Source organism: Rhinolophus ferrumequinum, chromosome 3 (assembly GCF_004115265.2).
Source record: "Rhinolophus ferrumequinum isolate MPI-CBG mRhiFer1 chromosome 3, mRhiFer1_v1.p, whole genome shotgun sequence".
NCBI classification, from domain to species: domain Eukaryota; kingdom Metazoa; phylum Chordata; class Mammalia; order Chiroptera; family Rhinolophidae; genus Rhinolophus; species Rhinolophus ferrumequinum.
Genome location: NC_046286.1, coordinates 54,939,615 through 54,963,222, shown reverse-complemented (window position 1 = coordinate 54,963,222; position 23,608 = coordinate 54,939,615). Strand labels below are relative to the sequence as shown.

The 23,608-nt window shown below is 36.5% G+C and overlaps 1 protein-coding gene across 1 annotated transcript in view; it reads left to right on the top strand.

The window, feature by feature from the left end:
• SIM1 (SIM bHLH transcription factor 1) overlaps positions 1 to 17,787 on the top strand; it is a 68,523-nt gene extending 50,736 nt beyond the window's left edge. Inside the window, exons 11-12 of the mRNA XM_033103021.1 lie at positions 13,113 to 13,518; positions 15,550 to 17,787. Of these exons, the coding sequence (XP_032958912.1) occupies positions 13,113 to 13,518; positions 15,550 to 16,280 (1,137 nt within the window). The 3' untranslated portion in view covers positions 16,281 to 17,787. The remainder of the gene's footprint in view (positions 1 to 13,112; positions 13,519 to 15,549) is intronic.
• The last annotated feature ends 5,821 nt before the right edge of the window (positions 17,788 to 23,608 follow it).

The window sequence follows — 23,608 nt, the reverse complement described above, 5'->3', positions numbered from 1 at the left end:
CACCTTTCCCGTGAAGCTTAAATCCTACCCATCCACCAAAGCACAGCTGCAGTGTCACCTCTCATCCCCATGGATTACCTATTCTGAGGCATAATTCTTGTTAAACACATCTCTTTTCCATAGCATAGGATGGTGTGGATCTGGGGAAGATTTAGTGTCAAAAAAGAAATTGGGCAGCGGGTGAAGCAGCTGTGCTAAATCAAGTGGAAAGTGTCTGCTTCTGGCTTAAAGTAATGGCTAGAATTTGTGATTCTGCTGCCCAGCTAAACAGAGAAGAGAGGAGTGGCTGAATCACCATCAAAATATATCCAGGGAAATTTATTTTAACAAAATCTATAAAATCAAGTTTTGTTAAAACTAAATAGTGAAATTAAAGAGAGCAATGCCTTGACAGTTGTTGGTGGGATTTGATAGACTCATACAGATTACCTTCTAGTTAAGAAAGTTGGATTTGGATATCTTTAAGCAATCTAGATGTCTTTAACTCTTCTGTTTTTGGCAGATTTTTAGGAAACCCCTTTAGCATATTACTATAGTGCATTGAATTACTGTGTTTGAAGGTCAATGTTCTGATGTATATTGTTTAATACACAGTTATGATAGTTTACTAAATATTTTTCCTCAGTATTTTACTGAGCTTGGCTTAGAAGAAGAAAGGTAGATCCATCCTTCCATTTGCAGATACCAGGTTGAAGTCACTCCTGGTATCTGCAAATGGAAGGATACTCCCGAAATTAATAAAAAAAAGAAAAAATGAAGAAAAAAAAAAAATTTACCTGGTAGAGGAACTTTGAGCTTCAGTTTCTTTTCAGAAAATTACAAATCCATAGATCTCTTTCAGCATGTGGGAGGTGGGTAATATACCTGCCAATCCGTTGGCTCCGAGGACACTGCCAAGAATAGCCTGGGCAGCCCGACCTTTGTCCAGATCCAGAATAAACCAGTAAATGACCAAACAAAGTTGTAGTAAGGCATTGGAGCAGGTGGCACCACCTGTACCCATCTAATTCAAGCCCATCTAATCTGCCACTTATATGTGAAAAATCAGAGAGTGAGTCAGAGCATGGGTGAAAGGGTGGAAGTGGATCTGGCTTATGCTGGAAGCCCCTAATAGAAGAAGATTACCATAAAAACTAGCTACTGGTCCCGCAAACCCATGACTTACCCAATGGGCTAGAGCAGGTTGAGATATTCTTGATCATTTACAGCTGTGTATGTCAGGGTATAAAAAGCTTATTTAAATATTTATTCTATGTTTATTACCTGTTTAAAATCTTCAGTGCAATGAAAAGGCCTTCAAGCCTTTAGGACTTTACCTTTGGATTTACAGAAGGATGTGAATTGTGGATTTCATGGGTTGGGAACAGCTCTCTCCATATGGAACCCTATAGGAGATTCCTTATAGAATTACATTGGAGGAAACGCGGCCTCTGGTCCGGAGTGCTGATTCCCTTCCAGCTGTACATCACCCTGACAGCTAATGAGATGTCGACTATGGTTACTTTTCTGTGAGAAAAACTAGTGAACCAAATCCCAGGAACATTTTTGTAACTGTGGGGGGTGGATTAAGAGAAAGCTTATGACATTTCAAACCACTTTTGAGCACGTTAAAAAACTTCCCATGTTTCTACTTCGTGAAATGTATCAGGGAATTTACAGGTATAAAAGACTTTCCTCCAGAATATTCTTTGAGCTAAAAATAACTAAAGTGTGGATTAAAGTTAAAAACAATATCACAACAAATAATAGATTATACTGTAAGTGGAGCAAATCATGAAAATAATGAGTGAAAATCGTGTGAACACATTCCGAAAAACTGATTTTAAGACGCTGACAATTTATACCATTTTCTAAAATGAAGGAAGAAATGACCAGAATATTTAAAATTTCTAATAATTGAATTTTGAGTCAATATTTGCTTTCTAATTATTTATAGTATAAATGAAAATATTTATTGCTCAGTTCCTCTAGTGAAACCATCTTTGGCTCTGGAATTTGACTCAAGGTTGATATTTTTTCTTTCAAAATACATTCTCTAATTTTTCTTGAGGAAACTTTAAAAGCTTAACTCTTTTGGAGCTATATGTAATTAAATGGAATTTCTATAAAAAATTCATGAGAGTTCTTTTCCAATGCTAAATATTTGTGAGAATTGTGTGGAAATCATGTTATACTTAGCTGTTCTTAATGTATAATCTATCCAGAATTATTCTTGTTGTTGATTAATAAGACAGTACATTAGAAATGAAGTGGCAGCAAAACTGTCTACCTACCACTAGTAGGAGTGCAGGAATGTAGAAAATAATGTCTACTTGATATCCTCTTTGTAGTTTCAGTTAGTTGTGATTTCTAGATGTTACAATTTACTCAGGTTAGAAATGGACTCTATTATTTGACTGCTGTTTAGTTATATTATCACACACACGTGTTTTCAGTCAGCCTCTCAGATTAGCAAAATATCTTGCACAATTGTCACTTAAAAATGCATTTGATTCTGCCATTAGTTTCTCACTTATGCTGATGTTTATCCTTGAGAAAACCCCCAGCAATTTCCAATGTGTGGAAGCTAAAGCCATTCTTCATAGTAAACACAACTCCTGTTGGAGGGAGCAGCCCAGCAGTGGGGGTTATTTTAATGGACATGCTGTATTACTTTAATCTAACCCTTTTACCATCTGTTCTTCCCATAACAGTGAATGAAAAAAAAAGAACATATTTTATGTTTCAGGGTTACATTAGTAAAAAGTAAGATAAAAGTGATTTAAAAGCATGCATATGTTCTTAGTACAATGCAGGCTGCATCTGTGATTTTTTTTTTCTCATGGTTCAGACACAAATCAAGAGGAAAGCTGCTTGATAGAGTGAAAGTTTTTCATGGAAAACAGGACTTTACCATAAGAGGGTCTCTCTCTTTATTTTACAGCTAAAAATGATAAAAACCTCAATGAGCTGCCAGAATAAAAATAGATAACTATAACATCTATTGTTGGAACATCTGGCATTTTTCCTGAGTTGGGTTGTGGCTGCCACATCCAGATGAACACAGAGCACCTGTCTGGAACATGCTGTTGAGGCAGGAATGAATCTCATGACTGTTATCAGAAGAAGAATATCTGTGGGTGTAATTGTGGTGGAAGAGTACTTTAGCGGTGAGAGGACATCACCCAAGGGGATGTGGAAATGGTTTATTGGAGTTTGGAGAAAGCTCCATTTGTAAAAACATGCTTGGGGACTTGGGATCCATTACTGCTTAGAGGATAGGACACTAATGTCTTTGTTATCTAAGTCTAGATGAGCTTGGGGTACTGGAAAGAGCAAGTACTCTGGAATTGCACCTCTCCTTTTAAACTTATTATAATCATGTGATCTTGAGCAATTTTTTTTTAGCTTCATTTGCTGCATCTGTCAAGGGATTAATAATACTTTTAAGATTTTTTTAGCATTTAATAAAATAATGTCTATGGAATCTCAGCGCACTGACTAGCCCATAGCAAGTATTTGATAATGGTCGTTATTATTGTGGTTGTTATGGGTATTAGATAGCATATGCAAATCTGATGGTAACTTGTCTCTTAATCGATCATAGTTCATTTTCTCTTCCTAAGCAATTAGTACAGTGTTAAAAGAGAGAGTAATGGCTCCCTCTGTGAACTCCTAAACTATATTGTTTTTTTCTCTCTTTGGGCCCTTGCCATTTTCTAACTTGTATTCAAGTGATGTTCTGTGCATTATTTATACTCCTAATGTGAACACCTAGAAGGTGGGGCTGTGTTTCTCATATCACCTGACACGCTGCCTTGCTAATAGTAGGCACTCAAATATTAGAATGAATCGTAGAAGGAATTATTTTAAATAGTTCCCATTGGATACATATAAAGCCCTAAATGATGGCTCAGACTTTTAAACGGATGAGATATTAGTCTCTTCTTGAAGGAATGATTGTTTCATGAGCTGAATCCCAAAGGGGCCCTGAGGGATGTGGATATCATCTGACATACATTTCTGACAGTCGTCCAAGCTCTGTGCCTGTCAGCTTTAGCCCACCTTTGGAGGGTGGCATTTGGTTTCATGTTTATGAGAACCTGGCCATCCTTCATCTGACTCATTTTTTAAGTGGCCAAAATGAGTGCTTGTTTTGAAAATTAAATTTTAAATAAGAAATAGGGGTAAATTAAGGCACAAAGTATTCAGCATGACCACCAATATTCCAAGAAAGAAAAACAGAGATTTCAACAAAATTAACCAAAAATTAATTTTCAGTGAACCTTCTTGATTGATATACCTAATTAAAATAGGGAATTAAATAATTCAATTTCATAACTTTAAATACAGGAGAAAGTGTTGTTACCTTTCCAAAGGAAGAAGAGCAGATAGTCTACAGCTCCTAAAACAATTTTGTTTAACTTGCAAGTAGTCTAGATACCAACAATTGCTAGGAGACCATCCTCAGGGCTCATATGTATTCTAATCAGTCATGACTCTTGCTGTCTCTCCACCCTTAAAACAGATCTTTGGGCTTTTAATCAAAGTTTAAGCGATAAAATTCATTGGTACCAAAGTACATTTCAGCTTTGAAAGTCAGAATATTTTAAAGAAAAGGCCCTAGTGTTTAGGTAGTTGGCCAGTGGCCTGATTTCTTTTTGCAGCTGGGATGTTGATTTCTTTATCCTTTAACTTATATGTTTTATCTCTTACATGCCTATAGGATGGGATTGAAAAATATGGTCTCTAGGTAATACAGTCTAGGGGAAAAATAATTTTTACAAGATGGTGATATGATAACCATTTCTGTTTATGCACGTGAAAGTCATTAATCAAGGACCTGTTCATGATACATACATATCTATAACATGTTTGCATTTTCAAGAGTGGTGTGATGCATAGTATTTATTTGATCTTCACTGCAGTCCTATGGTGTAGGTAGTCTGTTTCTGTTCTGCAGATGGGAAAATTAAGGCCCAAGGAAAGTGATCACTTGTACAGGTCATCTTGGATGATAGTGGACCAGGGTCCTTCCATATTTCAGTCCAATGGACACTGCTTTTACTAGAATTCCTTGTTAATAACTTTAAATTACATTTTATACACAAATTATTAATACTCAGTAATAAAAACAAAACTATTTAAATTATTCAGTTATAGCTTTATTACAGCACGTTTCCATATCTTCAGGAAAAAAACGTGGGTTTTTTTTTTTTATGGCTTTGTCTCTAACTCTATAAAAATAAGACATAAGCTTACTATGTGGGATTTTTTATTTTTTATTTTAGAACATTCATTTTATTATGCAAGAATAATAAAGTATTTCTGTATACTAAACCCAGGCTCACCAGTGCTTGATGTTTTGTTTGCGCTATTTGCTTTGTCATTTTCTCTCTCTCTTTTCTCCTCCATCTTCCCTCATTATTTTTTCTGAACCATTTTCGAGTCGGTTGCATCTGTGATGCCGCTTTACCTGAACCTTAATACTTCAGTGTGTATTGCTTGGTCTAATTCTAATCCCTTAGAGGTGGAAAACGGCAGTTTCTGTGAGGTATTGTCAAAAGCCCTTCCATAGTGTTTGCATCAGTTTGCATCCCCACCAGCAATATGGGGAAGTACTGTTTCCGGACACTCTGCCAGATAATGTATTGTCAAGTTTTTGGATTTTCACTAATCTGATCACTGAGAAATGGTATCTCAGTGTTGTTTTAATTTGTATTTATCTTATCAAAATGTTAAACATTTTTTCATATGTTTAAGGGCTATTTTAATATTTTCTTGTGAATAGTTTATGTCTTTTGACCATTTTTTATTGTGGTTTCTTTGGTTAGTTTTCTAGCTTTTGAATTAAGAATTGACTTTATTTTTATTCTTTTTATTGGTTTACATATCTAAACTGTGTATGTCATAAATCTATATATGTAGTACTTTCATTATCTTTTCCGTAATTTATGTAGTTTTCATTATCTTTTCATTATCTTTTCTGAAATTCTGTAGTTTATGTTTGTGTTTTGTCTATTTCCTCCAAAAGTTATTTAATTGTTTTTTTTTTCCAGGTGTAAGGGCTTTTTAAACAATTTATTTTTAATTTCTATTTTTTATTCATTGTAGTCACAGTGTTGTTTATAATATTTCTATTTCATGAGATTTACTGAGGTTTTCTTTGTAGCCTAATAAATTTTAATCAATTTTGATGATTAGTCCGCATATGCTGAGAAGATTTATTCTTTATTATCAATGTGTAAAATTTGATATATAGCCATAACATTTAACTAATTGGTTTTAATTTTTTAAAGTTTTCTGTAGTTTGTCTTTTTTATTATTACTTTTTACAATCTACTTTACTTGTCTTTTACTGAGAGTGGTGGTTTAGTCTCCTATTATTGGGATGCTTCTCTATTCCTCCTTGCAGCTCCCATAGTTTCTCCTTTATATAGGTGGTATTGCTATGTTATTGGATGAGTATGCAAGAAGAAAAAAATGTTTTAAAGCAAGAGAGTGAAATGATTATATAAGAGTTTCACAAAGATCGCTAAGGTGCCTAGGTTCTGGGAACACCCAACCCCAGGCCAAATTGGGGGTTCCTGGGGCTCATTTGTTTTTCCTCTGTCAGAAATACAGAAAGTAGAATGGTGGCTTCCAGGGGCTTGCGGGAGAGGAAAGTGGGGGAGTTATTGTTTAATGGGTATACAGTTTCAGTTTTGCGAGATAAAGAGTTCTGGCTGGCGATGGGTGATGATAATGGTTGCACAGAAAGGTGAAGGTACTTACTGCCACTGAATTGTACACTTTGAAATCAGAAAGAGAGAACGTTTTATGTGTATATTACCACAGTTAAAAATAATTAAGAAAAAGAAACAGAACAATTAAAAAGGGCCAAGAAGTGGAAAAAAATTGATGCTGTAGACATTCATGTATAGGTTTTTGTATGAATATAATTTTCATTTATCTGGAACATGTCCAGGATTGCATATGGTAGTTGCACTTTTAGTTTTTTTAGAAATTGCCAAACTGTTTTCTAAGAGGCTGTACCATTTCACATTCCCACCTGCAATGTATGAGTGATCCGGTTTTCCTGCATCTTTTTATCAGCATTTGGTATTGTCACTTTTTATATTAGCCAGTCTAATAGGTATGTAATAATATTTCACTGTAGTTTTAATTTGCATCTCCCTAATTGCTAACGATGTTGACCATCTTTTCATGTGACTGTTGTCTATATGTCTACTTGGTAAAATGTCTCTTCACGTCATTTGCTTTTTTTTTTTTTTTTTTTAAATATTGGGAGTTCTTTATATATTCTAGATACTAATCCTTGTGGATATGTGGTTTGCAAATTTTTCCTTCCTGTCTGCAACTTATCTTTTTATTCCCTTAATAGGGTCAGTTGCAGAGCAAAGACTTAATTTTGATCAAGTCTAATTTACCAAAGTTGTTGCTTTTGTTGTTGTTGTTTTAATGCATTGTATTTTTGGCATCAAGAACTCTTTATCTAGCCCCAGTTCTTGAAGATTTTTTTTTCTAATATCTTTACAATTTTACTGTTTATATTAATTCTGTGGTCCATTTGAGTTAATTTTTATATAAGGTATGAGACTTAAGTTGAGGTTCATTTTATTTTTGCCTATGGATGTACAATTACTCCAACATCATTTGTTAAGTCTGTCTTTCCTTTATTGAATTGCTTTTGCATCTTTGTCAAAAATCATTTGGGCATATTTATGTGGATTTACTTTTGGGTCCTCTGTTTTGTTCTGTTGATCTGTGCATCTATTTCTCCATCAGTACCACACAGTTCTGATTACTGTGCTATATGGTAATTCTTAAAGTTGGGTACACAGATTCTCTCACTTTATTATTCTTTTTCAAATTGTTTTAACAATTCTAGTTCCTTTGTTTTCTATATAAATGTTATATATATATTGAAAAATTTCTGTCTTCTTTTAACAACTTTCTCTGATCCTTTTATTTTCTCTATCCCTTTTTTGTTTCTTTATAGTTTTTTCAGGCTTTCTTTAATTTCCCTTTTTAAATTTTCATTTAAATCTGTTCTCCTTTTCACAACTTGTAACTCATTCTTCATTAATTCAATCAATGTCTTTGAGTATGGTCAGTTTTTATTGCGTTTTTTTTCCTTCCTATTTTGTGGTTATGTTATTTTATTTTTTTGGTCCATTTCTTAGTTTTAAATTTCTGTTCCAGGTATTGTGCACTCATGTGTGTATGTCGTGCGTGTATGTGTGTGTATGTGTGTGTGTGTGTGTCTCCAAATGCTTGTTGAGGGTACTTATTACAGTTTGGAGTATTTGTTGTCTTACGATTTTCCTATGTTGCATGGTTGGTTATTTGATGAGAATAAAAATATCCAGCTGAGGTGTTTGTATTTCCATTGTCATGTTTTTTTCCTATAGGAGTTTTATAAGAAGTTTAATTTTTATCCCTGTTCCTTGGCATTTCATGGGCTGTATTACTACTTCTAGAGCACCCTTCCTGTCAGATCTGTGAAAGTGTAAATGGGTGATGACGGTGGTAGACAGAGGAAGGAGCATAGACAGGATTTGCCCGTCTTATATTTCTTTCCTGTTTCCTGGATCCTTAATTCCCCCCTTACTTCTTTCCTTTTACTGCTGTCCTCAGTTTACTTTCTTCTCTTATGGAAATGACACTTATTGGAGTTTGCTTCATTTTGAGCCCCTTTACTGTGTCGAGTGCTGCGAAGCACTGGCTACTGATTTGGGCTCATATTTTGGCACTTATTTGTGGTTTACTTTCTGCGGATGATTTTGTGTGTTTTGCCAATATCCTAAACTTCTCTCTCTCTCTTTCTCTCTCTCTCTTTCTCTCTTTCTCTCTCCTTCTCTCTCTCTCTCCATGGAGTCTCTTAAACATTCCCTGACCCTTATCTCTGCACCCACAGGCTCATAACAGCTGCTGTTGGACTTTCTTTTACTTCTAAATAATTTTAAGTTTGAAGTTTGGCATATTCTCCCACCATGTTTCCCCCAAAATAATACCTGGTCTTATATTAATTTTTGCTCCAAAAGACGCATTAGGGCTTATGTTCACAGGATATCATCCTGAAAAAATTATGCTAGTGCTTATTTTCCAGTTAGGTTTCATTTTTGGGGAAACACGGTAGTAATAATGATAGCATGGGTCATGTTCGATTTAATTTGTGTTCCTTGATGACCATGTAGGTTCTAGGGAAGGATGTGTAGAGAGATATAGATTTCAAATGGCTGCAATTGTCCTTCATACTCAGAAGTCCTTAGAATATAAGGTCTGACAATTAAGTTCACGAACTCATCCTAGAAAAAGTGCTACATGCCTCATTGTTGAATATCCCTACAGGCACCTTTGAAGTACACCCCTTGGGGAGCTATGCACTGATGCCAGCACCTAGTCCACCTTTTAAAGCAATTTTGGAACTCTTTTTCTGGAATGGCCATCAGAGCTGTCGTCGTATTACCCTTGATGTCCTGAATGTTATTAAAATGTCTTCCTTTCAATCTTTTCTTTATCTTCTGGTAAAGAAAGAAGTCACTGGGGGCCAGATCAGGTGAATAGGGAGGGTGTTCCGATATAGTTATTTGTTCACTGGCTAAAAAGCCCTCACAGACAGTGCCATGTGAGCTGGTGCATTGTCACGATGCAAAAGCCATGAATTGTTGGTGAAAAGTTCAGGTCTCCTAATTTTTTCATGCAGCCTTTTCAGCGCTTCCAAATAGCTATTTGGAAGTTAACTTGGTTAACTGTTTGTCCAGTGGGTACAAATTAATAATGCATAATCCCTCTGAAAGCAAAAAAGGTTAGCAATATCGTTGCAACAAAATCACAAACTTAATTGTCAGACCTCGTATAATAATTTATTGTCTAAAAGTTATCATGCAATCCCTATAAAACTTGTGCTGTAATGGGATTCTTGGGGAAAAATTGACATTATAATAAAATTATAACTTATATAGCTTTCTTCTTATAACCATGACAATAAGAATTCTTGGACATGGACTGTAGTTCTACATAATTTATCTTCTTTAAATAAGTGATATATACGGACAGGCATACAAATCATGTATTTCAACACTAGAAAGGATAGCAAATAATGATTGTATCATATAGAATTTTAGAGCTAAAAGAAAAGTTATGGAAAGTTGAATGTAACCAATATGTCATCGTATATATGAAGCTAAGAAAGAGAAGGTAATTTGTCCAAGTTTACCCTGAGAGTTAAAGACAGGGATTGACCTGGAACCAAGTTCTCTCGGCTCCCTATTCCTAGTGTCTCTTCCATTAAATGGTCCCAATTCTGGATCAGTCTTTGGTAGGTTAAATATCATCATGACCCTTTTCCTGTTGGGACAAAAGAAATTAAATCCCTTGTCTAAGATGGCACATGTAGTAAACATCAAAAGTAGGTGTGAGGAAGACCAGGAGCGTTGTTAAGCAACATTCATTTGCCATGCTGCACATGATGCTTGTATTGGCCGGCTGCCTTCCTCCCTTTCTGCTTCCTTTCTTTCCTTTAATACTTAACACCTGAAATATTTCAGATCAAATTACAGAGTTGTCTGCTTCTCAACAGAGTTTACATCTAGTGCAGTTCCTTTCAGAGGGATGAATGTGGCTCAGAGTTTTGATGGTGCACACAGTTGCAAGTTTACAGGTCTTGAAAAACAGGTTTACAGAGAGGCTTCCCCTCTGTGCCTCTAAAGCAATGTGAGATCTTGGTCTAACTCAACCACCCAATTTCTGCCTGCTTGAAGGGCAGTGTACTTGCTGTGGTAGTTTCCTGGCTATTGACAAGAGCCTTATCCATCAAATTCTTCTTTGGATGCTCTTGAAATGTGTACCTCATGTATGCCAGGGTTACCTCGTGTTGAATTTTCTTTGTGAGCGAATAACAGAATGTTCTTTTCTACTGCGTCAATAGCACTTTCCCATATACACTCAGGAAAAGCCTTTTCCCCTCTCAACAGGGCTCAGAAGTCTTGACTGGAGTACTTCAGAAATAGGCCTGGTTTATACTTTTGTCAAAAAAGCAGAGTCTGGGCAATTCCTAGGTTGGAATAGCACAGATGATCTGATTTTTTCCTAGCAAGCGCACGGATGGTGTTTCCATGAGGCTAATGAATAGCACTGTGATCCTCATTCAGTAAAAAGTGGGGGTGCCAACCCTTGCTTGATGAAAGTGAAGGTGGCATTTTGTGAAAAGAGAGGCTGGTGTTCATGGCAAGAAAAAGCCGATGGCAGGTGGAGGTGTGTTGTAGGAAAATGGAGCTCAGGGTGCCTTGATGTGCCCATCTTACAGTCCTGCAGGGAGAGAAGTTGGATCTACCGTTATTTTTTTCTTGATGGAATATGCTGGTAGTCCACATGTACGTTTGGAAAATAATTAATAATTAGAAATGTTAAAGGAAAAATCTTGAACCTGGAGTTTGCTCAGAAGTCTGTCTTGAGTATGCTGTATTTATTAGCATACTTTGGAGTTCCCTAGAGGAATTTCTATACCTCGTCTCTGTGGCTCCAAGAACCCCTAGCAGAGCTGACTGTTTGCACTGAGTTGGGAAGAGTCAGGATTCTTCCTTTTGCTCAGGGTGGTCCTAGCACATGACAAGTCAAGAATAGTAGAGCCTAGGACTTTCTCCTCCCCCACCCCTCCTTGTGCACACACATGGCCATCCCTCTTTCTTCTGGGGTACGAAACAACGTAAAACGGACTTACATTTTGGTTCTTGAGACTGTAAAACAGTTCCTGCCACTTTTCTGGAAATCTCTCTCACATTGGACAATTTTTTCTCTTCTCTCTTCCTTAACAGTGTTTCTCTTAAGTGTAAAATCATGGTTTGGAGTACAGGCTTTAAGTCCAGAGAGACTGTGGGGTGGTGGCTGTACCATTTTGTTAAAACTCTCAGTGATGTAGTTTCCTCATCTATAAAATGGAGATATGTTACTGTCCAGGTGGTTATTAGGATTCCATGACATAATATATTGTATATATATTGTACTGTATTGTATTATATTGTGTATACACACAGACACACAGACACACAGACACACACACACACACACACACACACACACAATGATTGGCACATTGCCAGGCACATAGTAAATTGTCAATAAATGGCATTTATTATTATCATACCTCTGTGATAATAAAGGATACCTCTGTGTAGTACCTAGACTTGTCTTTGGCATTAGGTAACTCAAGACTGGTAGAAATTATATTACTGATGGTAGTGGCTCATGAGGACCTTCAAACTGAGCATACATCTTAGGAGGTCGGCTGAGCCTTTCATGTTTCTTTCCACACCAGAACAAATACTCTGGCAACAAGTAAGCAGCACGATTCCAACAAGGCACAGCATGGCCTGCAGCTGTGTTGTCCCGATGATCCTACACATATTTGAAGTTTACTTTAGAAAGCAAGAAACACACCCCAGTGAATAGGCCCAGCCTATATGGGCAGGACTTTTTAAAAGTTATATTGCAGTTGAGTTAGTTAAGCATTTATTAACTATCCTACGTGTAGTCGACACGGCCCCGCAAAGAGTTCACTGGCCCCTGTGGAGAGTAAAAGTAGAGCAAATGGGTGCCTTAATCTGTATTTTTGTTTTGCTTTTTAATTCAGAAAACACACGAAAAGCGACTAGAAATAAAATATGAAGCTTTCTTGGACTCTCCCTTTGGCAACACCCTTTGAGTTGTGATGGAGAATTGGGGTTTGAATCTTGGCTCTGCCACCTGCTAACCCTGTGGCCTGGGGAAATCATTTTCCCTCTTTGGGGCTTCCCTGTCCATACAATGGGTTACTAATATCTCTATTAAAGGGTTAATATAAGGACTATGTGGGGGATAATTCACATTAAGTACTTTCAACACTGCCCAGCATTTAGTTCCACCCATGTTTGTTATCATTATTTTTATCTCCTCCTTTCAGCAGCCAAATGGATTTTTCTTTTGAGGCATCATGACTGCTTACATGATTCTAAGTCAGGGGTGCCCAGCAGCGTGGCGCTAGAGTGAGTCTTATTTTGGTGCCTTAAGCCGCGTATGACCTAGGGGTGCTTGCAGAATACAAACGCTATTTGTTTTTAAAAACAACGTACTTTTCACCCTCTCGGTTTCAGTATTCGGGGTTTCACACGGAAAGATCGGAATCTGATCACGACAGCCAGTGGGGCGGAAGCCCCCTGACCGACACAGCCTCTCCGCAGCTCCTGGACCCCGCGGCGGACAGGCCAGGATCTCAGCACGACGCTTCCTGCGCCTACAGACAGTTCTCGGACCGCAGCTCGCTGTGCTACGGCTTTGCGCTCGACCACTCCCGGCTGGTGGAGGAGAGGCATTTCCACACCCAGGCTTGCGAGGGAGGCCGGTGTGAGGCCGGCAGGTACTTCCTGGGAACGCCGCAGGCCGGGAGGGAGCCGTGGTGGGGCTCTCGCGCTGCTTTGCCCCTGACCAAGGCCTCCCCAGAAAGCCGAGAAGCCTATGAAAACAGCCTGCCTCACATCGCTGCCGTCCATAGGATCCACGGTAAGGGCAGTTGAAATGACTCCTGAGCTTGCAGCCTTAGGGCCCTGGACACCTTTATAATACTCTAGGTTGGACCCTGCAGTGACTGACCCAGGGGTTTTCTCCTTTGAACTTACAAATCAGAAACTCATCAATGGGAGTTTACAAACCAATTCCACTCTCTTTAAGTATATTCATTTTGCTGTTTGCCAAATACATTTATTTTGGACGGGCCCATAAAAACGATTCTCATTTTAAACATGAAAAAAAGTGTAGAGATTAAGTTAAAGTGAATTGTTGAGTAAGTCTATTGAATTTGTAGTATGCATGCATTTAAATTTCGTGTGTATTTTCTTTTGCATATTCATGTTTCAAATGTGGGCTGAAGTAGTTTGGGGGCTCATCTAGCTGTGTTTCTCTATGAGGGCACTATTGACATGTTGGGGGGCCGTCTTTGTATTATGGCCTGTCACTCACATCACCGGAAATTTAACCTCTCTGGTCCACTGGGCATTAAATGCCAGTAACTGCCGCCTTCCCCCATCGTTATGACAACCCACAGTGTCCCCTGTGAGTAAGGGATGGAGTGATATGTAGAAGCAATGGAGATTTTCACCTTGGGATTATTCCATGGCTTTACGAACACGCAGAAGTGGGCAATGGAATGAAAGCCTTTCGTGTTAGTAATACTCTTTGTTCATTTGAAAGGAAACTGGTCAAGGAGAGCTCATTCTATCCCTTTCAAGCTTGAGTTCAGGCAGGTCCTTGAAACCCTCCCTATTTCATTAAAAGTCAGTGACATTAAGATGGATCTGAAGGCCCTGATGTTACTTTTCATGCTGTGTGTGTCTTCAGGGTGACACATGTGCTACCCAATGTGGCACTCACCCCTAGAGCCTTCTGTCAGATACCACCCAGGCACTGACTGCCTTCTGTGATTTTAATTTGTTTCTGGTTTTGCTTTTTATTTTTCTCATTTTACTTTGAGTTTCTCTAGTTTGGTAGACTGATACTGGAAACCCAGGGCAAAGGGCAATTACTTGTGGAAGAATGGAGTGAAGTGAAAATCCTGGCTTAACCTGCATGATCTGGAAGAAAATATTAGAAATAAAATAAGAAGAAAAGGGAAAAGGAAAGCAATGAATAGTGTGATCCAGAGCTTCTCTGCTGCATTAAGCTCTTTACAGCTTTCATGTATCCCTTCCTGTTTCTCTTCTCCCTTTTTATATTGACTGCAGACTGCTCTGAGAATAATTTAACTTAATTTATGGAATATACTTTGGATGCACTGTTCCTCCATATTAATTCTCTCTCCTTGGTTCAGAATGGGTTGTTATTAACTTTTTAATTATTTATTCTTTATTTCAGAAATAATCTAAGATACCAGTTATTATATGGTTTTGTGTGTAAGACTGAGATTTTTACCACTAGATTTAAGAAGACAATATTTATTTTTTTGATTGGGACAAGGTATATACATATCCAGGCATACATATACACATATACATACATATTCTTAACCCTCAAACAGTTTAAAACCGAACATTAGAGCTTTGTTATAATTCTACTTCAGAAACATTTAGCAATATTAGCATTTTAAGTGATTGATTTGGAATTGAGAAAATAGTCCAGCCTATGTCATTGTCTTCCTCAAACCCAACTGAAAACATTTTCTAAGCATCAATTAAACATGACATTTTTCTAGGAAATAACATAAACCAAATGTTATGCGTTTTTCTTTTATTATTTACAACTGGACAATGATGTGCATAAATGAAGTATAAAGACACGTCACCATTTTGCTAATTGGCATTCATACCCATGAACAGGGTTTACCTTCTAAAAAACTTGTTACAAAGTTCATCTGCACTTAAAGGCCTCAGAACTACGAATTCCAATACAATACTTTGACTTATGTGAGCCTGTGTCTGTTTCAAATATTGGTGCATTTATTAAAAATGGAAGATATAGGTTTCTTTTAAAAAGAAATACCCGTACATTTTTGGGGATGAATTTTGAGACCACTTACTTTGTGCTTTTTCTAATTTCTAGGGCGAGGTCATTGGGATGAAGACAGTGTGGTCAGTTCTCCAGATCCTGGGTCTGCCAGCGAATCAGGTGACCGATATCGCACTGAGCAGTATCAAAGTAGCCCACATGAACCTAGCAAAATTGAAACTCTGATAAGAGCCACCCAGCAAATGATTAAAGAAGAAGAGAACAGATTGCAGCTAAGGAAAGCCCCTCCAGACCAACTGGCTTCCATTAATGGAGCTGGGAAAAAACACTCCCTCTGTTTTGCAAACTACCAACAGCCACCCCCGACAGGCGAAGTCTGCCATGGCTCCACTCTTGCCAACACTTCACCATGTGACCATATTCAGCAGAGAGAGGGAAAGATGCTGAGCCCCCATGAAAATGACTATGACAACAGTCCCACTGCACTGTCTCGGATAAGTAGTCCCAATTCGGATCGCATTTCCAAATCCAGTTTGGTCCTAGCTAAAGACTATCTCCATTCGGATATGTCTCCTCATCAGACAGCAGGAGACCATCCTGCTGTCTCTCCAAACTGCTTTGGCTCTCACCGGCAGTATTTTGATAAGCATGCTTACACGTTAACTGGATATGCCCTGGAGCACTTATATGACAGTGAAACCATTAGAAACTATTCCTTGGGCTGTAATGGCTCACACTTTGATGTAACTTCCCATCTAAGGATGCAGCCAGACCCAGCACAAGGACACAAGGGAACATCTGTTATAATAACCAATGGAAGCTGATGTTTTTCCAAAATATTTTGTTCTTGAAGGTCTGAGACATATTTATAGTTTAATGCCCCGTGACCAGCATTTACTATGCTACAGATTGTTAGAGAGGATAATTTAAGTTACTGGGTATTTGACATGTGTTCCTTTGAAATCAAAGAAAACAGCACTAGCATTCAAGGTTATATACAGATAATGGAGTTAAAGTGAATACGCAAATTTCCCCTCTAACCAGAATAGATAAATTTTGAATTCAGAAATACTCACATAGATTAAGTGAGCATCTATAGCACATGAAAGACTGATGGATCCCAATGTGACGTTGTGATGATCCAGTGAGTCTCATACTCACAGACTGCTATCTACGCTTTACGTGCAGAAATACAGACGATGGACCATAAATACACCCCACGTGGATAACTTTCCTTAAACCTGGCACATTAAGATTCCTAAAGAAATTTCCATTCCCAAAATAACTAAGAAAGAGATACGTCTTATAAACTGGTTTCTTCTTTGTGGTTTTAACCAGCCAGCTCATTTGGTTCAGATATAAATTAGGGAAATGGTTCTGGATATTATAAAAATGAGTTTTCACCTGGTATCCATTATAAGCAATCAGGAAGTGGTGATTTTTTTTTTTTTAAACCTTGCTTTTGAGTTAGACAAGGAACAGGATCACATTGACATATCAGTAAGGGTTTTTCTAAAGTGAAAGTACTGATATGTTGGGACACACATCAAAAACCTGGTGTGCCCAATTGGAAATAGTTTAGTGAAGATGGAAAGGATAGAGGCAGAGAGAAATGAAATAACATCTCAAAACAAACAAAGCTCAGAATATGTAATGAACATATTTTTGGGTCCATGAAACCAACCAAATAAAAAATTCAAACCAATTCACAAAGAAAAAAGGCTAATAAGTGCAAAAACAAACTAAGTAAAACCAGTGAAGTGCTACATGACAGCAGTGTAAGTATTTGAAAACGTTTCAAAGCACAGATGTGCAAATGTGACAACATGTGGAAAGCCTCAGGAGAGAGTCTAAGATAAAAGCTTAGGCTTGATAGACAAGAGATTCAAAGGGCAAGAGTAGTACCTCGATTGAAGGAACAGGCGAAGTGTTCATTTTCCTTATTGTTTGTAAGCAACAAAAACAACAACTTGGTCATGTGAAACAGAAAGACTAGCAAACTCGATGCCAGGATGTCTGGGTTCTGGTTTTGACCCTGCCTGTAACTTATTTTTGGAACATTGATGTATCAGTCACCATGCCTAGGCCCTAGTTTCTTCAGCTGTATGGCAGTTTTAACATTCCGTGGTTCTGTGGTTCATTGGTTTGGCAGAGCTGAACTTGTTAACCAGTTAACTCTCTGCTGTGAGTTTTCAAGACTGATCATTCTGGCTTTCTGTACTCATAGAGGTCTAGATGCTTTGTAACTTAAGCAGGTGCATGGGCTTTTTTAGGCATGTATAGTTACAGACAACTTTCTAGTTCAGCCAAAATATAGATGGTAGAAACTAATGAGGGAGAAGAAAAGTAAGTAAGATTTATTTAATGCACTATTGTCTAATAATCAAAGCAAAGTGACGTAAGTGATGAAAGAAGTTTCATAGGTAATATTTCCGAAGAGTCCCATGGATGAAACTCTTGCCATATTCAAAGAGGGAATGTATTGGAAGAAATTGATGTGTAATTTTGAAGACAGATCATGACATTGAACACTCAGGGATTAGTGCTATATTTTTACCATATAACACAATTATTTGGCAATCTAGAGGTAGGTGACAATCTGAATGATGATAATCTGAGAAATGAATTCTGGGTTGTTTGTACATGAAAAAGAGGCTACATAAAATTAAATATTTCTTGGGTATGACAGAGCAACATTTGTGCTGTAAATGGAAAAAGTGCAAGTAAGTGAGAAAGTTAGTGGTTATATATAGTTTCACAAAAGTTCAAACAATAAAAACTAAATTTTGAACTATACAAGCAAAAGTATTCAGTAATTTTGAGAAAAATATTTATGAGAAACTCCTGGAATACTTAAAATGGATTTGTGATCATTTTGCAACATGAAGTAAGGTTTTAGGAATGCTAAAGATTTTGCAGAATTCTGTAGATGGATAAATGGTTCAAAGACACAGATATCTGAAGAATATGGTGTGTTTTGGAAAGAAAACTTATACAGATGGGTTTTACTGATCAATATATATTCTACTGAAAAGGTCAGAGTCATGCTATAAAGGAAATAGAATCTTAAGAATCAAGGAAAATGAACTTATATGAAAGAAAAGACTGTCACTAAAGAAATTTCAGTGGAATTTTATATGGAAGATAGTTTATCAAGGAAAAAAATTATAAACTCTACCAATAAGGGGTAATCAGAAGGAATAATGCTCTTTAAAATGGTATGACCAATATGTTTAAGTGAGGACAGAATTAACTAAATTATATATGAATTAAAATTTTGATAGATTGACCCAGTGTTAAATACAAACCATTTATTTACTTTATATGTCAATAATTTTATAGTAGCATATTTATTACCTTACATATAATACCTTCCTTACAGGCCCACAGTACTATATAACTTACATTGTTTGTAACGTGGCATGATTATTACAAAATGACCCAAGATAAGTTGAGACCATTATGGCAAGGTACCTTTTTAATATACTGTACACATAGACATGTTAAAATATATTTATCATCTACATTATTTTCTGTGAAGGAACAGATTGCCTCATAATGAAGATGTCATCTTTGTCTTTTTAAAATATGGGATGTAAAAGATGTATGTTCCCAATAACTTAATCAGTTAAAATTAAACTTAAATTGGCTTTAATTTTAATCCTTGATTTCTATAACTTTGTTAAATGCTGAGAATTGTGATACTTGATTGAAATAGAGAGAAGAGTGTGATTTTTATATCATTTGGGAATTCATACAAATGTGCTATATATCCAACTACTCTCAATTCATTAGATGATACAAAGCTTATGCTTTCTAGTAATAGTAAAAATATCTTTATTGCCCGTTTTACCTGCCTGCCCTACCTAATTAAAGACTTTGGATGACCAAAGAAATAAATGAATATCCCTTAGTTTTCTTGGAAAAATTTTGTTAAAACTATTATTGAGAATATACAGATTTGAAGTATTATTTTTGGATGCATAATATTAATGTCACAGTCACTACAGGTCAGACATGTAAGTGTGCTTCAGCTCCATCTTTTGACATACTGTGTTGAATATAATGGTCTAGCTTTTCTAACCTATGATGCCTGACATAGGATGACATACATTGTGCTGATGTGACGTTCAAAATGAGACAGGATGCAATCAAAGTTCTGCCTTCAGTGTTTATACAGAAAACCCACTTATTCTTTCATGGTCTTATTTAATGGGATTAGAATATTTCCATTGGGTACTATTCTTAATTATCTCTGCACCCTGCTGCCAGGTGATGCCTCTGGGCTGAGAATCCCACTTAAAATAAGCTTTAATGGAATCTTCTGGAAAAGAATAATATGCTCCATTTCTTTTTCTTTTTTCTTTTTTTTTTTTTTGATGGAGGATGAGAATTGATTCAATAAAAGATCATTTGGAAAATAGGCATAGATATTTTAAAATATGAAGAAATTTTATTAACAATTGTCACTCCAATAAAATTTAATTAAAAAATAAAAGAAAGGATCCCTCACAAGACCTAGACCAATTTAACTTGATAGAAGACACTACAGCTAAAGAGACACTCTGAATACATGTATGACATTTTATAGCTCTCTGCCTCCCTCTCTCTCTCAAGAGCAGGATGTTACTAAGATGTTCAGTGCAATTCTATTGGTACTACCGTGTTTCCCCCAAAATAAGACCTCACCGCAAAATAAACCCTAGCATGATTTTTTCAGGATGACATCCCCTGAACAGAAGCCCTAATGTGTCTTTTGGAGCAAAAATTAATGTAAGACCCAGTCTTATTTTCAGGGAAACACGGTGGTAGAATTTGCAAGTGACAGAATGAATACTGATGACTGGAAAACAGGATTTAGCCATCTGAGGATTACTTGCCTTTTCCAATGAAATAGTTCACACTTTAATATACTCTCTTTAAAGAGTTTGAATGCTCCAGTTCACTCAAATCACAGGACATAGACATACATCCTATTTTCTAAATAACTTAATAAATCCTATGGTTCTCCAAATAAGTGATTCAACTTTCATGTAAATGTCAGTTTTTGCAAGCAGGAATTTGACTCGAAGACAGCAAAATCTATTGGTTAGTTCTTACTGGGAAATGCATTGTGCATAAAACATTATCATTCTAAACTTTAAATGAATGACAGAACAGCTATGGACATATGGAAAAGATCTTACATAGAAAATGTTCTTAGGGGAAATTTCTGTGCGGTGCTCATTTCTTGTGCACAAGAGTTGTACAAGTAGTGCTTAACTTAAAAAGTGAGATTGTGTTCATATTCGAATAGGGGTTTGTTCAGAGTTCCTTCAGTCTATATGCAGAAAGGCTGTGGTTACACAAACACACACAGACACACACACACACAAATGTCAAGCAAGTAACGATTCTATTCTGCTGTGCTCCTTAAAAACTGATGGTTCACACAAAAAATCCTAATTAATAATTTTAAACCAAACATTTATAGTTTTATTGTAATTTTGCTGCATGGGGCTTTGCTTTCATAAACCTATATAGTGAAAAGTTTGTCCTAATTTGCTGATCAGGAACACATTTAATCCCAGTTGAATTTACACCCTGCAACCCTGGTGTGTTTACATTTCAAAAGAAATGAAATTGGCGTGAAAAAGTTTTTAGAAGTACTGTAACTTTTTTTCCAAAGGGACATATTTCAAAAAATGAAACATATGAGTAGGCACTTCAAAAAAGATAAAATATTTTATGTTTGTTTTTTGACTGACATGCTATAAAAAGGATTATATTTGCGAAAGAAGATACTGATTGCCAATATTTCAAATATCATCTTGCAATGTATAGTTTTTAGTGACATCGTAGTATAAATTTGTAATTTGAACTTTTACTTTGGAATGTAAAGTAGAAAATATTAGCTATGTCAATGATATCTTGCAAAGTGTTCTCATTTATAATTATTTATATTGTAAATAGCTTTCTGAAGTAAATTCGAAGTTAATGTGCATAAAATGTATTTATTATGTGAGGAATTTTTTTGGTTTAAAATACATTTACCAATATGCTGTTTGAGTCTGAATTATTCATTGAAAGAGAAATCTCTATAGGACAAAACAGACTGTCAACCAGAAGATTAGAACTGTAAAGAAAAAAGGACCATGTTAGCTCTAGATTCTATTGGAGTGGATAATGGAGACACACACACACACACACACACACACACACACACACACACACACACACACACACTTTTTAAGAGACCTAGCAATAGAAGCTTACACATAATCATGGTAATTATTAAGTAATTAGACAGTAGAGAATATTTTCTCTATTCTTCATTAGAACATCTGAGACAGGACTTTTTTGATTTCCACTTTGCTAAAATAAACCAAGTATTTGAAAGTATGGATTCCATTTTTTAATGCCCAAGAGAAAAGAAAACTGTTAATACTGAGGTTATTTAGTTTGCTGCATTATTTGCTGAGATTATTTGTTTTGAATGCAAAAACATTAAAAAACACATCTTGCATAATATTTATTTTGGATTCCAAAGTAGTTTTTAAATTTAGAATTAGGAATTAAGGCCAAACAAAAATAGATTGCCAGGTAATTCTCTCTTAAGCATTTTCATAGCACCCAACATGTTTTTTATTTTTATTTTTTCTCCAGGGATTTCTGATTTACCTTGATATACTCCAGAAATTGTCAACCATTAGCCAATTCAAAACACCTGCGCAATATATTTTTAACTCAATGAAGATGTTGTTTATATTTCATAAAGTTTTTTGACAAAGCTGCTGCATGAAATATTGCCATTAATATAGCATTTATCAGATATTTTACGATTCTTTAAATATTTGTTTTGGTTCTTTCATTTCTGAAAATAAAATTGTTCTCACCTGCTTTATCCTTTAAAATAACCGCACTTCCACTTTAACCCACAACATTTATGTGATACCTATTATTAGGTTGATGCAAACGTAATTGCGGTTTAAAAGGTTAAAAATAAATGCAAAAACCGCAATTACGTTTGCACCAACCTAATATATGTCCCCAAAGGGCTAGACACTAAGGGCCCACACAGGGTCTTTGGTTTTCCTTATGTGCTTTGGCAATGTAAAGTCTTTAAATCATCATAAAAATGACAAGCATTTTTTGAATCATCATGTGCCAGGTACTGAACCAAGCTCAGATTATCACTGAAGTCTGAGTAGAGAACATCACAGAGGGAAATACCGATATGTCCATTTCATTAATAAGGACAGTGAGACTCAGAGTGGTTACGTAACTTAGTAACTCACATAGCTAGTAAGTGGTGGAGCTGAAAAATGAACCCAGACAGCTTTACCCCAAAACTTTACCTTACTTCCTTCTGCTTTCTTTCTGTAATAATAATAATAAAAAAGAAGTGAAAGGAAACATTGTCTAAATGGTGGTTGCTCAATACAGTTAATGGTGGCTCCAGTAGCCCCACGTACGCTCTTAGGGCTGGGTTGTAGTTCTTCATTATTATACTCACACATGATGACCAGCCTGAGCGAGGCAGAGGCCAAACCTGCTGCTGTCTTACACAATAGTCTGCCTTTCTGATGAGAGAGTGTTCTGACATTTCTTTTAGATGACCATGATACCAAGAAAAGCCTGGGGCACGATAAGCTACAGTCAAATTATTATCCTACCAGGATCCCCATGACACTTGAAAAGAAATTTCAGCCTGTCTCAATTAACAAAATACAAGTGGCTTAATTTGTAATTTAAAAAAAAAATATACATTTTTTTCACCCAATGTTTTCAAGATAACCAAAACAAAAGTATTACAGTGGTACCTCAGTTTTCAAATGTCTCCATTGATGAACATTTTGGTTTATGAATGCCGTAAACCCGGAAGTAAATGCTCCGGTTTTCGAACACGACTCAGAAGTTGACCATGTCACACGTCTTCCACTGAGTGCAAGATCCTGAGGCCTAGCTGTCGGCTGTTTTCGAACGTTTCAGAACTCATGGATTACGTTCGAAAACCAAGGTACCACTGTACTTTTTAACGATAGTCCATGAACACCATTTTGTTTCATGAAAAGCTTTCCTTCCTCTTTGGAAAACAAACAAACAACCAAAGCCTGCTTTACCAAGAACTGCTAGGTGTCGATATTGCCTGTATTATTGAGGGGCCTGGTTC